The sequence below is a fragment of the Uloborus diversus genome, chromosome 6 (assembly GCF_026930045.1).
Source record: "Uloborus diversus isolate 005 chromosome 6, Udiv.v.3.1, whole genome shotgun sequence".
Classification (NCBI taxonomy): domain Eukaryota; kingdom Metazoa; phylum Arthropoda; class Arachnida; order Araneae; family Uloboridae; genus Uloborus; species Uloborus diversus.
The window spans coordinates 28,809,935-28,826,402 of NC_072736.1; the positions used below are offsets into that span (position 1 = coordinate 28,809,935).

Below are 16,468 nucleotides of genomic sequence, written 5' to 3' on the forward strand. Positions count from 1 at the left end.
GAATAACAAAAATACGAAATTTCAAATTTTTATCTTGAATAGTTTTTTGTGTACAGCCTTGTAAAGTTTTCAAAAAATTGTGAAAAAACTACGAACAAGCAATTTTCAAATTGCTCTAAAAGCTGTCAACATTGAGTTAGAGAGGTGGGACCGGTGTTTTTTTGTAGCTTTTTTAATGCTCTTTCAAGAGATATGCAACATGTCCTATGTAGTAGTAAAAAAAAGTTTTTTTTGGTGCAAATCAAATTTTTGATTTTGATTTTTTTCAAAAAGTACCACTTTTAAAATTTTCAAAAAAATTCTATAAATAGACAGTACTTTCATAAACTGCCATGCAAAGTTTTATGATGGGATGGTAATGGGATCTATGCCAAAAAAAAAAAATATTACTGACCCCTATTTTTCTTAAATACCATATTTTGACCAAATAATAATTATTTTATTGTAGTAAAATATATTGTAGTAAATGCTTTCATGACAGATATGAATGTATTGTACTTTAAATTCTTCTTATAAAAATATTAGTAAAAATTAAGGCAAATAAAATACCAAAATTTAAAATTATATCAATTTATGCTGTATGAAAAGTTGATAAATTTACAATAAATATTGTTGTGGCTAAATAGTTTGATAAGCAAGTATTATTTTAAAAAAAACTTTTCCCTTCCATTCACTTGATCCAGTATCTGCAGATCTAGCAAGTTGGTACCTTTCTGTGCAAGTTAAAACAAACACCAGTCGCCCACATGGCCCCCCATGTGGCAGTCTGGTATTTCTTCTAACTTGCTCAAGCCAGACTCTCCACAAGCATTCATTCAGTGACTAGAGACCTTGCTAACAAGTAGTGTTTTAAATTTCATTACTGTCTTAAGATATCCATTCCATAATGTAAAATAGTTGTGATACCTTACATAAAAGAATTATTACTTTTGAACTTCAGTATTTCTCATGTGTTAGCGAATTTAATCTATGATTAAAACTTGTAGTTAAAAGGCAAGTTTTAAGAATTTTTTAGAAAATATGGAAACTAGTGAAAAATGCAGTACTGTGGTAAGGGTTCAGTGTTGTAATCCATTGAAGAAAACAAATCATCGTGTTCGAGATAGAAAAAAACTGAGAAATGTCACATCTTGGATGACAGGTTCATTTCCACAAATACTTGATGGCTCCATGATTTGTGATCAGTGTAGAAAAGACCTAACTAAGTTAAAAAATACAGTGCCCATTAGTGAAAAAAATTCTGAAAATGAAGATTCTCCTGAGTTGGAGGTGAATGTTCCAGACGAAGATCCAGACTTTGCAACAAGTGCAGTGATTGTTCAGACACTAAATACTTCACTTCAAGAATTAGGTGTGTCCCCGATCGATAAGAAGAAAATAACTTCCAAGCAGTATGCTGCGACTAAAGTAAAAAAAATCTCCTCATCTATGAAACGTAAACTCTTTGTTGCTGCTGAAAATTCTTCATCAGATAATGATACTGAAATTGACCAATCGGTTCTTCAAAATCTGAAAACCAACTTTTTGAATTGTACAAATAGATCAAAAAAAATTATGATTCTCACATGTTTACCCGAGAAATGGAGTGTTAGGAAGATAATGCGTGAGTTTAATGCTCCAAACTACTTAGTTCGACAGTCAAAACAAATTTTGAAAGAAAAAGGGTTTATGGAAGGTCCTAATCCAAAGCCAGGGAAGTGTTTATCAACAGAAACAGTCGAAACTGTGCACTTTTTACGAAAACGATGAAATTAGCCGGGCGATGCCAGGAATGAAAGATTGTGTAACAGTTACTCTGCCAGATGGAGGCAAGAAAAAAATGTCAAAAAGACTTATTTTGTGTAATCTAAAAGAAGCTTATAATCATTTCAAAGATAAGCACCTAAATATAAAAATTGGTTTTTCTAAATTCGCGGAATTAAAACCAAAACACTGTATATTAGCTGGGCAGAGCAGCACACACTCTGTATGTGTGTGCACAACTCATCAAAACATAAAGTTGATGATGGAAAATGCTAAGCTAAATTCACTTACAGATGGTAACTTGAAAACCTACAAGGATTGTATTGCAAAGATGCTTTGTAACCCATCAACAATAGATTGCAACATGGGGAACTGTGCGTATTGCCCTGGAGAAACTGCTTTACGGAAAATTTTAGAAACTTCTTTTGAAAAAAACTTAATTGAAAAAGTTCAGTTTCGCCAATGGGTGTCAGTCGATCGCTGCAACCTAGAGATGTTTGAGAAAACCTCAGACGAATTTATAGATTTATTTTGCAGCAACATGCCTTCTTTAGTCCGACATGATTTTATTGCAAAGCAACAAGCATCATTCCTCAACAACATTAAAGAAAACATCAGAGAGTCAGAATTTGTAATTACATATGATTTCTCTGAAAATTACAGCATAGTTTTACAGGATGAAGCCCAGAGCTACCACTGGACTAGTCAGCAGGTCACCATTCATCCCTTTGTGATATACTTTAAGAACGGCAAAATTGAACACGTGAACTTCGTTGTCATTTCTGACTGCCTAGAACACAATACAATCGCAGTCTACACTTTGCTCAAGAAACTCATTCCTTATTTAACAAATAAGTTCCAAAAGCTTCCAAAAAAAATCTATTACTTTTCAGAAGGTTCTGGCGCACAATACAAAAATAAGAAAAAATTTTTGAACCTTTGTCTTCATCAGAAAGATTTTGGTATTGAAGCCGAGTGGCACTTTTCGGCCACGGAGCATGGAAAAGGGCCTTGTGATGGAGTAGGCGGTTCAATTAAGAGACTGGCAGCTCGAGCAAGTTTGCAGAGACCATACGAAAACCAGATCCAAACACCAAGAGATCTTTTTGAGTGGGCAGTCGAAAATGTTCCAAAAGTAGATTTTGCCTTTTCCACACAAAAAGATTACATTGAAACTGATAAGATTTTACAGCCCCGATTTAAAGAAGCCTTAACAATCAAAGGTACACAGCAGTTCCATTCGTTCATCCCTAAAAGTGGTTCAAAATTATTAGTGAAGTACTTTTCAAATGATACTCAGGTGTGGGAAAAGGAGGTAACGAAATCTCCTGAGAAGCTTACATTTGAAGATATAAGAGGCTACGTTACTGCCGGGTATGACAACAATTGGTGGCTTGGTTATGTATTAGAAAAAACGAAGAACAAGATGAAGTTAAAATTGCTTTTCTTTATCCAAGTGGACCAACCAAATCTTTTTCCTACCCCAGGCATTCAGATGTAATGTGGGTCTCTGTTGTGAACATACTAACAAGAGTGGACCCTATTACTCCAACAGGAAGAACTTACGCTCTTCTAGAAAATGATATAGACCAAACCCAATTGGCTTTTTCAAAATTTAAACAGTGAACTTCTAAACATAGACCTCCTTCTTTACATAAAATCTGATTTATACTCAACAATTTCACTTCTTTAACCTTTTTTAAGTTAGTCGTGATTTCTTATTTGTTTAAAATTAATATTTTTAGTTCTGTGTAAATTTTCAATGAAGTTAAAATAATTCTCACCCTTCTATATCACTCATAAATGTAAAGGCTTATAAAATCTGTTAATTATTGTAAAGCTGTCGACTAATGATAACTATTCATGTATTCACCAAACAACAAAAGTATGTTCAACTTGTATTGTAGATTTCTAAAACATCATTATGTTATACAGAACTAGCAGTTTTTGCCCCAAAACCACAGTTTATATATAGCCTTGAAATATAGGTTTTATGAATTTATTATGAGCACAGAGTGTTTATTTCATAAACAATTTAATGTATATTATATATAGGGTATATATAGTTTTATGTCAAACCTCTCTTATGGTGTGTCAAACGTCCCTCAAGTGGGGAGGTTTGACCCAGTTTGAACACTCTTGAAAAATCTTTAATAAAGAAAATAATTTTTAACTTAAATAAATAACAGCAATGTAAAAAGTTGCTTGGATGCATTTCCTTTCGAAAAAAGTCAACCAGGAATTTTTTTTATTCAAACTTTAAAAAAAAAAAAAAAGAAAATACCTTAGTAAAAAGTGGGTCAAACCTCCCAGTTTCCCCTACTCAAGTGATTTTTCATAAAATCTTATATCAGTACATTAAAATTATTATTATTTGGTCAAAACTGTTTTTATGAAAATTTTATTGTAAATATTTATTGTATTTGTATTTCATACAGCATAAATTGATATAATTTTAAATTTTAGTATTTTATTTGCCTTAATTTTTACTAATATTTTTATAAGAAGAATTTAAAGTACAATACATTCATATCTGTCATGAAAGCATTTACTACAATATATTTTACTACTATAAAATAATTATTTGGTCAAAATCTGGTATTTAAGAAAAATAGGGGTCAGTAATTTTTTTTTTGGCATAGATCCCATTACCATCCCATCATAAAACTTTGCATGGCAGTTTATGAAAGTACTGTCTATTTATAGAATTTTTTTGAAAATTTTAAAAGTGGTACTTTTTGAAAAAAATCAAAATCAAAAATTTGATTTGCACCAAAAAAAACTTTTTTTACTACTACATAGAACATGTTGCATATCTCTTGAAAGAGCATTAAAAAAGCTACAAAATAACACCGGTCCCACCTCTCTAACTCAATTTTGACAGCTTTTAGAGCAATTTGAAAATTGCTTGTTTGTAGTTTTTTCACGATTTTTTGAAAACTTTACAAGGCCGTACACAAAAAACTATTCAAGATAAAAATTTGAAATTTTGTATTTTTGTTATTCTTAGTGCCCACTATATGTGTGCCAAAGTTTATCAAAATCTGAGGGGGTGAGGTAAAATGGGTGTGTTGAGTTGACATGGAATGACCCAATTACAATATGTAGACTTAAAATTAAGGTTTCTTTCATTATTTATATCTAATGTTTCAGTTTACATTTTTATCAATTTTAATGGGGTTAATTTGGCATTAGCTGCTTTACTCATTTTTCTTTTGTTAGCTACTTTTACAGTTATATGATTCAAAAATAAGTAATATACATTAGTCGATATACAGTCATGTTTTCTTTTTTTCTGAGCAATGTTTAAAATTAAATTAGGCACTTTTAATGTGAATTAAAATTGTTAAATTACTAATAATTTTATGCATATAAAACACAAGTCAAAAAGGAATTTGTATTACTTTGTTATATTAGTGACATTATAAAAATATAATAAATAACTTTTTGGTTATTTTTAATAATAAATGAACAATATTACTATGATTAACCTAGTTTTGATTTGAAAATACCATAGTTGAGAAAATAAATATCGAAAATATCAAAATATCATGATATTTTCAAAATAAATATCGAAATATCGACCGATATATATCGGCCAATCCTGTTATAAACATTAGTGAAATTGTGTAGATGATTAAGATTAACTTTCCGTTTATTGACCACACCTAGGAATATTTCACCATTTGATTTGAGTGATTCCATCCAGTATTTAATAAATAGGTTAGAGTAGAATTGACTGATTTGTCAGATAATATTGAGTTTTTCCAAAAGTAATTAAAATTTTAATTATTGAAAAAATATATAAAATTTAAAAGTGATTGTATGAACAATCAATGAACATTTTTGCTTATATCTTTATTTATTCAAGAAAATGTTTTAAAGAGATCAATTCCCCATGTTTTAATTGAATTCATTTAGTGGCCCATTCATTGCCTTCAATGGCCCATTAGACCCCATCTTGAACTTTAAAATTAGCACTTTTATTGGACTAGGTTTTAGAAGGATAAGTCATATGTTACTTAAGTGCAAAGGTACATCAATATTTGCTAGGGGGGGGGGGAGTTTTTTTTTCTTCATTGCATTGCATGAAACAACTCCAAAAAGAAAAGAATATTTTGATTTATTGCGTGTCCATTTAAAGTTCACTTACACAAAATGCAAATAACCTCAATACAAATATGAGGCCAGCAACAGGTTCTGGGCCCAACTAGGCTGGTCCTGGTTAAATTTTACTTATTTGTATATTCATCACTTAACTCTATTTTTTTAAATATTCTATTTTTATTATTATGTATTGAAAATGTTCAAAATTTATTTCTTTTAATAGCCGTTGATGATATTACAATACCACCAGCTCCAACACCTGCTTTAACATGTGATGCTAATTCAGCACGCTTGATAATAACAAAGCTACATGTTCGAGATTTTAAGTCCTATTCAGGAACACATGTTCTTGGCCCTTTTGATAAGGTATTATATTTCATAGTTAATAATTATATCTTTTACACTTGATGTAATGAAGATTTATCTAATTTGAGAATATTTTGAAATCTCTGCATTTTATATGATTAGCCTCATTAAAACTTTTTGCTCTTCAGTCGAACTTGCTTATGGCGAGAGAGAAGGGACGACGATATTTGCTTATTATACCCGAGTGCTCATTAAAATCGGGCTCATTAAAAATCTTACACACTTGCTTTGCTTTTTTTCAATTTCTCTACAGTTGCAAAGAAGTTGGTTAAGCCATATGAACGGTCTTATCGTCTCTTTCTTGTGCTATAGATATTGCAGAGTCGGAAAATAAGCATATTACACTCGTTTGAACAAGAACTAATTTAATTTCTTTAAAACACTAAAAAGTATGAACATTGTAAATGCTAAAACATTTAAAAATAGAAACTACAGCATGACGAGGCAAGGAATAAATTGCTGTCGACCGTCTCGTGGAAGCTTTCCAAACTTCAACACAAGCCCTCTCAAGTTGAGTTGCAGTCTACTGGTGCCTCAGTGTCTTTCAAGGAATATTTGTTGTGACCAAAACATAGTCATTTTCATCCCGAACTTAAACTGTCGAAGTTTTTCTGTGTATCAAAAGACATTGAAGGTTGATGGTAGTTCAGTTTAGTTTTTCTCTATATCAAAAGACATTGAGTATATTGATGGTAGTTCAGTTTCATATTCTTCACAAATTGTTATCATTCATTGAGTTTTTCCATTTGTATTAGCTTGAGTTTGAGCTAGAATATAATCGGAAATATCGGAAGTGATAACTAATATAAGAAGTCAACTAATATAATTTTTCAATGCTTCTCTTACAACAAATAAAAAAAAATTGCTATCATGACTTGTTTTAAGGATTTAAGACTCATTATTTTGCTGGAAATCAATAGAAATTTTATGAATTACAAAAATATTGTTCGTTTAAAGCGATTTTGCTTACTAAAATCAAGTTTGTCTCCCATAGATTTAATATAGTACCAACCAAATATTTCTGATTTCTTCATTCAAATTGTGTTCTCATTAAATCAGGGCTCTTTATAAGTGAGTTTGACTGTACCATAATACAAAATAATTTCATCAGGGTGCTTCTGCAGCTTGGAAAATCCTGGAAAGTCGAAATCTTGTAAATCCTGGAAAGTCGATAATATGCAAAAGCGTCTGGAAAATTTCTTTTATTTTCTTTCTTCCAGGAGCTTGATACATAATTTTTATATTAACCCAGATGTAGTTGTCTCTTTATATTATGTTAGTTTCGGCCTTTTCCCCTCACTAGCAATCCGATCCGTGACGAATTATGTATGATTTTTTTAGTGTTTGCTTCAGCTAATAGGATAGATACCATTTACTATACAAAAAGTATGTAATGAAGAACAATATTTACAGCATGCGCTGAAAGGATAAAACTGTCAGGGAGCTGACTAGGTTGTTACGCTATTGGTTTAAATGACTGACATACATTTCTGAAGGCGATGCAACATTGGAATTAGGGCTTGTCCGATGGCATTTTTGGGCCAATGCTGATTGTTGAAAGATGGCCGATGGCCGATTGTTTTCTCCAAATCCGATGCTGATGGCAAAAAAAAAAAAAAAAAAAATCAAACGGAAATAAATTGCTAAGATTCTCAGGGATTTGAAGGATCCTTTCCCTTCCCTTTCTTACTCTTACCACCATTTTCCTGATTTTAAAAAAGGGAAGTTTTTGTTTTATTAGGAGGTTTTCAAGGGATTCTCTTATAATCAAGTGTGTTAACTTTTTCTTATAAGGAAATTTAGGAAAACTTCATTATTTTCTTCATCCTCGGGTTAACTTCTACGTTAGAAAAAATATTGGTTCCATGATTTTCCTCTGCCATGAAGGATTGGCACCCCTGTTTTGCATTTATTTCCATATTTTTCTTTCAGAAGAAAAAAAGGAGTTCATAACCCCACCCAACATTTCTAAGTTCAAGTCCAAAATCCCAATTTTAGGTAATTTTTAGCTTTGCTAATGAAAAAAAAAGAGTTGGAACTCCCTCTCGATTTGTTTTCGAAATTGAAGTCAGTTTTAAGCTTTCTTTGATGACGTTAAGGGCAAGCCCGTCATTTAGGCAATCAGCCCCTGGATTCAAAAAACATATTGTAATTAAGCATTTTTGCATGTACTTTGATTTTTCCTCCATAAAATACATGGAGTACATACCCTCCCCCCACCCTGGAAAAGTTGGAAATGTCTGGCCTGATTAAGAGTCAGGAGCTTCTCAAGGACATTTTACATGGTCAAATGAAAACAATAAACAAATCGTGTTTGCTTAGAAAAAATCAAAAGAAAAAACCTTCTTTCCATGACTTTTCAATGCAGTCTCCGAAGAGACAGAAAGACAAGCAATAATGCTGATATGTCCACAAGAAAATACATGTTTTCTATGTGAGTAATTTTATTATCATAGTCATGTCTAAAAAGCTTACACTTCGTAGATTTTTTTTTCTTGCCTTCATTAATAGATTTAAAAAATGATTTCCTTGTCGGGAGGTTGCATTGGAAAAATTTTTCCCCTCATGAAATGTGTCAAATTGCCGCCCAGAAAATTGTGCAGCCTGGAGCAGACCGCCCCTCCCAAATCAAAGAAGCCAAGAAATAATTAACATTAAGTTGAGGAAATCTATGATCTAAGCAAGATTGACTTATAAGACCAGCTACGTTGGTGGGAGGGCTGACATTGTTGGTTGTAATTTTAATGCAGTTCATCAAATTACTTTCAATACCTTCTTCAATGCTTCGACTTTGTATGTGGTGCTAATGCTGAAAATTCAGATTCACTCATATGTGGATGAAAATACACCAACAACCAAGAAAAGGCGATAATGTCGAAAATATTCACATGTGACCACAAAGTTGAGCAAATTAAAGTTAGTTTTACTTTTTCATTTTATTTTTTCTAAGCATGCATGCCTCCCAGGACACTCTTCTTCGCCCACTAGGGAGGTGTGCACCTCCCCCGCCTCAGTTTGAGAACCCCTGCCATAGAGCGAGCAGAAAAACCCTTTTAAAACTTGCAGCCCAGTTTGTTTTGACGTGCAGTGGTGGATTTAAAATATCATAAATGTTGCAATTGCACGAGTGGCCCCATGGCCATAGGGGCCCCTGAAAAGTTACAAAAATGCTTATGATAAACGTTGTACAAGTTCCGTGATAGAGAAAGAGGGCCTCGAAATGTATTTCGACCGGCCCCAAACTTGTAACGCTGCGGAAAGGATACAGAAAAGAGTGCATTACTGTGATTCATGTTACAAATATCGAAAAATTAAAAATTACCCTCGGCAATGGGAATCTAACAAAATGTCACAAAAACCGGTTTTGCCATCTCATATTTGTTTCTAAGTTGGTCTTCAATTTGGCAATATATCACCAAATGATGAGTCTAAGACACTATATTAGTTTTGCAATGAAATAAGTAATTAATAGCCACGAAAAAAATGAGTAAATAGGCTTTTTAGAACACCCGATTGAAAACAAAAAGGGAAGCGCACAACTGGAACTTACGCAGACCCCTCATACGAAATTTTAACCTTCTACAGCTTACCAGTTTTGAGTTATGACTTATGAGAGATACATACGTACATCCAGCTGAAAAAAAGAACGTAATAATCTACTTGTTTGTACCCATGAGTGCAAGACCTTCCATCTTGGACAAAATTTCCGAGATGGAGATCGGGTTGGAAAGAAATTCAATGATGTACTTTCATTTTTACTTAAAAAAGAAAAATTGAGTGTTTGAAAAATATGCTTTAATATTACTGGACCGTTCCATAACAACGAATTTACATCGACATTCTCTCGATTTTCCACCATGGGCTTGTTTTGTTTGATCATCCTTTCAATTTTTTTTGCAAACTTTACACGCATAAATGAAAATTGTGTGCACTCTTAAAATGTCTTAGAGTTGAATCTGAATCACTGATTGAGAGGGATTGCTGACGAGATGAAATGTTTATTCCACAACAAAGGGCGTACACATACCAGGTAAAACGGAAACTGTCAGAGATTTTGAAAATTTTAATGAAAGTGGAAATTTTGGAAAGAATTGGTGGGGGGAGGGGATTTCAAGCTGGTTTGAAACACCAATAGGCAGCTGACTAACATTTTTAGAGCAAAACAGTAAGTATTTTGTAACATTCAACGCAAAATATACGTTGTGCAAATTATCTTTTCTTCTGGATTATTGTATTTTAAGGCTGAATTTAATGGTTTAGTTGAATTCTCGAAATACATTTTGGTTTATTTTTAAAATTTTGTTAAAAACATGTTAAAACGACATTTTAAAAATAGCATGTTAGTTACCATACTTTTGATATACTTTTAAAAATTTTGCAAAATGTATTTCAAGAGTTCAATTATACCATGAAATAACTTTAAAAAAACAATCAAGGAGAAAAGATCTTTTGTAAATATGCAATTTTTGCGTTGAATATTGCAAAATACATACTGTTTTGCTCTAAAAATGTTAGTCAGTTAGTTACCTGTAGAATTTTCCTAGTACATTTCCATTTACTATCTTAAATTTAGCTACATTAATCATAATTATGAATTGAAATTAAAGTATCTTTCCAAATTGATATGGTAAATAGAAATAGCTAATTTTGCTTATGTTCTGTAATTCTGCCTAGATTAGAAATTTATCCAGCGGGGGGATTTGGATACATATCTCTCAAAAGAGAGCAGAAATTTTTTCTTTTTTGATCATTGAAAATGCATCAACCTTCCCATATCCATTCCTCTAAAATTCTTTATGATAAAGCCAAAGGTATAAATTGATAATTACTTTCTTTTCAGATATAGTTTGATTACTGGTAAAACCATTGTGACTTGTTATTTTATAAATAAAGTATCTTACATAACATACAAATACATGTTGCTGAAATTATTACTAATTTCAATTTCTTCAAGGGAGATTTAATTTATGAAAACTTTTAAAACTTTATTGTTTATTTGAGTGTTTCCTTTTAAAAGTACTTTGAATGTGATGTGATAATATTAGTAAGTACAGGGTGGCGACAGATCAGGGAGATCAGGGAAAAGTCAGGGAACTTTATTAATCAGGGGAAAATCAGGGAAATATCATGGAATTTCGAAAAAATAGCAAAAAATCAGGGAAAATTGTTTTTATGAAGTTTTTTTTTTGCTTTACAAAATTAAGTATCCTTATTCCCTACGCATTTTTGGCCAATTATCTGTTCAAAGAAAAAGTAAAATTAATGAGGTGCGATTATACACTGCCGCATATTTGTACATCTTTTTTCCTCAACGTCAAAGTATTGAATCTTACTTATTAACCACAGGATGAACTTCCTAAGATTGCTTATGCGTCTGTTAGGTTGTTTATTTCACCTAGCTTGAAATTTCCTTTCACGCTTTTAATGCGAGGTAAAATAAACAACCATACAGGCAAAGAGGAAGCCTTCATTGATGCCTTAGCTCCTTTGCCTTTATTCCATTGACTCGAAGTGATTAGCGTACTGTAATCACGATTTCAAGAAGAAATCTTTGGTTTTTGAATTAATACTGATAAAAGCTTAAAAATTATTACTTCTTCATTTTTTAAATTTAATTCCTAAAACTAAACTTTCAATCAAAAAAACTTTGTTTTTTACCGTTATACAATTTGCTGCTCGCTATACTATTGCTATTACTCGCCGCAGATTATAAGGATTTTCTTTTTTTTAGACTTAAATGATTCTTTTATTTTATAACCAAGTTGTATTCTTCTTTTATATATTTTGAAATTAACCAATTACTTTTTTTTTTCTGTTTTTTTTTTCTTGCATTTCAAAGTTGTTTGATACAAAAGCAATCTAAGATTTTTTTCGTTACATACTTAAATCATTTGAAATAGAGTTAACTTGTATACTTAAGTAAATATCTTTATTTTTTATTGTTAAAATGCTGTATTCATTCATTGAAACCTATGTTCTTGATTAGAGAAAAGCTCCCTATGAATGGATGTCAAAAGGTTTCATCTGTTTTGCATAAATATGTCAATTCGTTATATAAGAATAACTACATTACTTCTATTCTTTCACTATTATTTGTTATTCTTGCAACAATTATTATACTGTTTGAAAATTTAGTTCAAAATAATTTCAAATACTTTTCAGTTCTACCATAAATACACATACGTTTTTAAGAGTGAGTTTAATAGTTTCTTAAAATTCTTGTGCTAAGTGGTTTCTGGAAGCAAAGTATCTTTCCATTGTAGAAAAATTTAATATACTGTTTTGTCGTTCCCCCCCCCCCCCCCAAAAAAAAAAATTGACTTGATTTTTTTTTTTTTTGCCATTTTGTTGAAAAAGTAGCATTTTTTTTAAATATATCTTTAGTTCATCAACTTTACACAACTTAAAACGTTTAAATTACTGTATTTTATACAAACATACAATAGATTTCAAGTAGAGCAAAGAAAGGAAACCATTACTCTTGGTAACGTAAATCAGGGAAATTTGGTGAACTTAATCAGGGAAAAGTCAGGGAACTTTTTTTCACATTTCCTGTCGCCACCCTGAAGTAACAATTTGAACTAGTTTTATAATATTGTAATTTACATTAACTTTTGTTTATTTGCTCTGCTTTTTTGGTTGCTGTATTTGGATGAACCAAATGTTTGATTAGTTTGATAAATATGCAGTGTACCGAATACCAACTGAATGTTCAGTACATCCCTAGTAAAAGCCGTCTAAGCAAAAATTAATTTTTATGTTAAAAGTGCTAAAATATACTAAAGTTTATGATAGCAGTTTGATTGTATGATGATTATTATTTTTGCACATATCATGTTTATCAAGTTCAGTTATTGAAATGTTTGCAATTGCACTTAAAATATTTCTTAATGAATGCGAACTTTGTTTCAATTTCTAGCTGTATGTTTTTTTTTTCCAGAACTTTACTTGCATTGTGGGCCCAAATGGAAGTGGCAAATCAAATGTCATTGATTCCTTGCTGTTTGTATTTGGATATCGAGCTCAAAAGATACGTTCTAAGAAAATTAGTGTATTGATTCATAAAAGTCACAAATTCCCGGACCTTGATAGCTGCTCTGTCACTGTTCATTTTTCCAAAATTAAAGATGAAGTAATTAAATTTAGTGATTCATGAAGTTAAATATTTTTATGTAAATCAATTGAAGATTTTTTTAATGGTACTTTTTAACTAACTCTTTAGTTTTGTGTTAAAACATGTATTGTTCATATATGGACACAAAATATTTTTAGCAGGGTTTGAAAACATTATGATATTTTCTAAAATATCAAAAATATCTGACATTTTCATGTAATCTGATATTTTAATATTTCTTTCACACAAATTACGCATTTTAAATGGTATTTCTCTATGAATGATATTTACAATGAATTGGGAAATGAGATATTTTTTTAAAATAAAATAACTCATAATTAATTTTGCTAATGGATTTTTTGACTGTTATGGTACATCTTGGTTTATGCGGACTAGCTGGGACCAAAGGCAATCCGGGTAAACTAAAATCCAAACAATCTGTGTAATAAGCAAAACACATTCTTAAATAAGTGGACTTATTTCTTGTTACAGCAAGAAAAAAAAAAACAATGCTTTATAACAAAACTACATAGTACCTTTTTTTGCAAATACTTATCATTTATGGTTCAGCTGTAGTGTGGTCAGACCGAAACTCCAAGTATGCCATACTGTTTGTTAAATTCGTAAACTCAGCAGGTTACTGCAGATTCTATGCAGGAACCATACTTTTAATCAAAACAAAACAGAGAATTTGGCATTTATATTTCCGTTCTTGCAGTCATAATTTAAAATTATTATTTAAGTAAATGTTAACTTTTTTAAAACTCTACAAATGTGTTCTTGATAATCAGGGGCCAGATAAACAAGGTTTTACTGTATATGCATGTGCTCTAATGTGTTGATAATTTACAGAATAGGAAATAAAAAAGTAATATATATATATATATATATATATATATATTAAATTGTATTAATGATATATATGTTAATATACCATATTGTAAATCAGTTGTACATTAATTTTTAGTTATTTTTAATGATTATAAATTTTAATAATGAATTATGATTATTAATAATGTTTAAAAATATAATTTTATATTGCAAATATCGTAATTTCAAATTATTTCAAATATCAAAATTAGGTGTCATGATATTTTCAAAATAAGTATTGGATGCATGTCATGACGCATATCGCTTGATATATGTCAGAATACCCTGATTTTTAGAGTAAAATTTGTGAATATTTACAATTCTGCCGTTTTTATAAACTAAAATACAGTAGTAAATATTCTGAAAAAATTAAATTAATTATTCATGTTTACAGGAGACAAAGTTTAGTCATGATCAAATACAAGTCAATAGAAAAGACCTTCAAAAATTTACAAATGTAGCTCAAAATTAGCTTTATATCTTGTATTTCCATTAATAAAGAAATTAATTTTATTTGGAAATGTAAATTGTATCTTTTTTCTTTCAATTTTATTTCCGTAGAAGAAGCATTAATTGCTGTTATTTTTTCCTTTCTAGTTTCTAATGAATTACTTAATGTTTTTTAACTATAGTTTTGTTATAACACATCTCATATTTTCAGGGTGAAAATTACACTACTGTTCCAGATTCCGAATTTTGTGTGAAAAGAACTGGATATAAAGACAATTCATCAACATATGAAATAAATGGAAAGCGAGCCCAGTACAAGGATGTTGCTAATTTGTTAAAAGGACATGGAATAGATTTGGATTATAATAGATTCATGATTTTACAGGTTTTTACTTTGTAATTTACATCATACCTAAAAAATATTGTTATAACAAAACACACATACACTTGAGTTTTTGTACGATTTTGTGAGAAAACTTGCATTATGTTTCTACTTTTTTCATGCATTAACTCTTAAACAAATGTTATACAAGTCATCTCCCACTACAATGCGATTCCACTAAAATGAAATGGCTATAACCCAAGTTTTTTGTAAGAAACAAATTTTAGAATTAATGCAAATTCCTCACCTGCAGCATGAAAATTTTTGGAAAGGAATTGTGGTACTAAGTGTAGGCTTTGTTGTTGACTACTAAATATTGGTTTCGTGAATGTATTTTTATCCTTTTAACATCACTGACTGCACAGTGTTCAAACTAAAAACCAAAATTTTTTTTTCACATAGGAAACTTCATCGCACAAACAATCCATTACAAAATTTTGAGGTTTTACTTAAATCTATGACACTGAAACTCTTTTTATTGCTTCAAAGTCATATTGGCACCTGTCCCACATTTGAATTGCAAATCTCAAGAAAATCCCGTGCATTATAAAGCATTGCAGCAGAAGCAAATACAAAATGAAGTAATGTGTTTCAGTTCATCTATGAGATTTGACTCTTTTGTTTTAGAAAAATTGAATTTAAATCGATAAAAAAAGAAGAGCCACTTATGCTCATCCCAAGCTTTTATTTCATGTCTGGAGTGCAAGCTTCCGGGATGATGATTGCTAGTAAAAACATTTATTTGGATTCAATGGATTGGCGGTATGAGGCTTTTATGTGATGTGTACGTTCCAATCGAAAGTTTTCACTTCAGTTGCATGGGATTGCAAGTAAGAATTTTCCAACCTTTACTCTTCTGTATCTACCAAATGAAGAAAAATAATTTTCCTGCCATGGAAATAACAATGCGTTTTAATTTTCCATCGCAGAAATGGAATTCGTGGAAAATTCATGTCGTTAATAATCATGTGGGTAGCATACAAGTAGAAATCATTTGTTACTGAACTGATGTGTTTTTTACTGATGTGTTTCACAATTCTTTCTTTCCGTAATGAGTTTGTTGATTATCTCATGACTAGAAAGTCGCCCGTCATGGTTTGACCGGTGAAAATTGCTTCTACATTTGAACTAAGCAATTGCCTGTTAGGTGATATTTTGGTAGTTGAAATTTTAACCCTAACACCAGTGGATTAACCCTAAAAACTCCAGTAGATAGCGTCAATTCACAACTCCAGAGCTCGAAAAGCAACCTTGCAGTGATTAACGATACTACCAAAAAAAGGTAAAACAGTCCATTTCACATGTTTTCTTTGGGGGTAAATTACAGGCTTCAGACAGTTTATGGTGTAATGTGATTTCAGAAGAAAAGAAAGTTTCTGTCATTCACAAAGTGTCAAAGCAAGTTATAAGTTATGACATTTGTGTGTTTTAACTTT

The 16,468-nt window shown here is 31.0% G+C and overlaps 1 protein-coding gene across 1 annotated transcript in view; it reads left to right on the forward strand.

Annotated features, from left to right (window-relative positions):
- Positions 1 to 16,468, forward strand: part of LOC129223752 (structural maintenance of chromosomes protein 4-like) — a gene marked incomplete in the record, with an annotated part of 101,968 nt that overhangs the window by 1,227 nt on the left and 84,273 nt on the right. Inside the window, 3 exon segments of the mRNA XM_054858112.1 lie at positions 6,074 to 6,216; positions 13,157 to 13,348; positions 14,862 to 15,035. Of these exon segments, the coding sequence (XP_054714087.1) occupies positions 6,074 to 6,216; positions 13,157 to 13,348; positions 14,862 to 15,035 (509 nt within the window).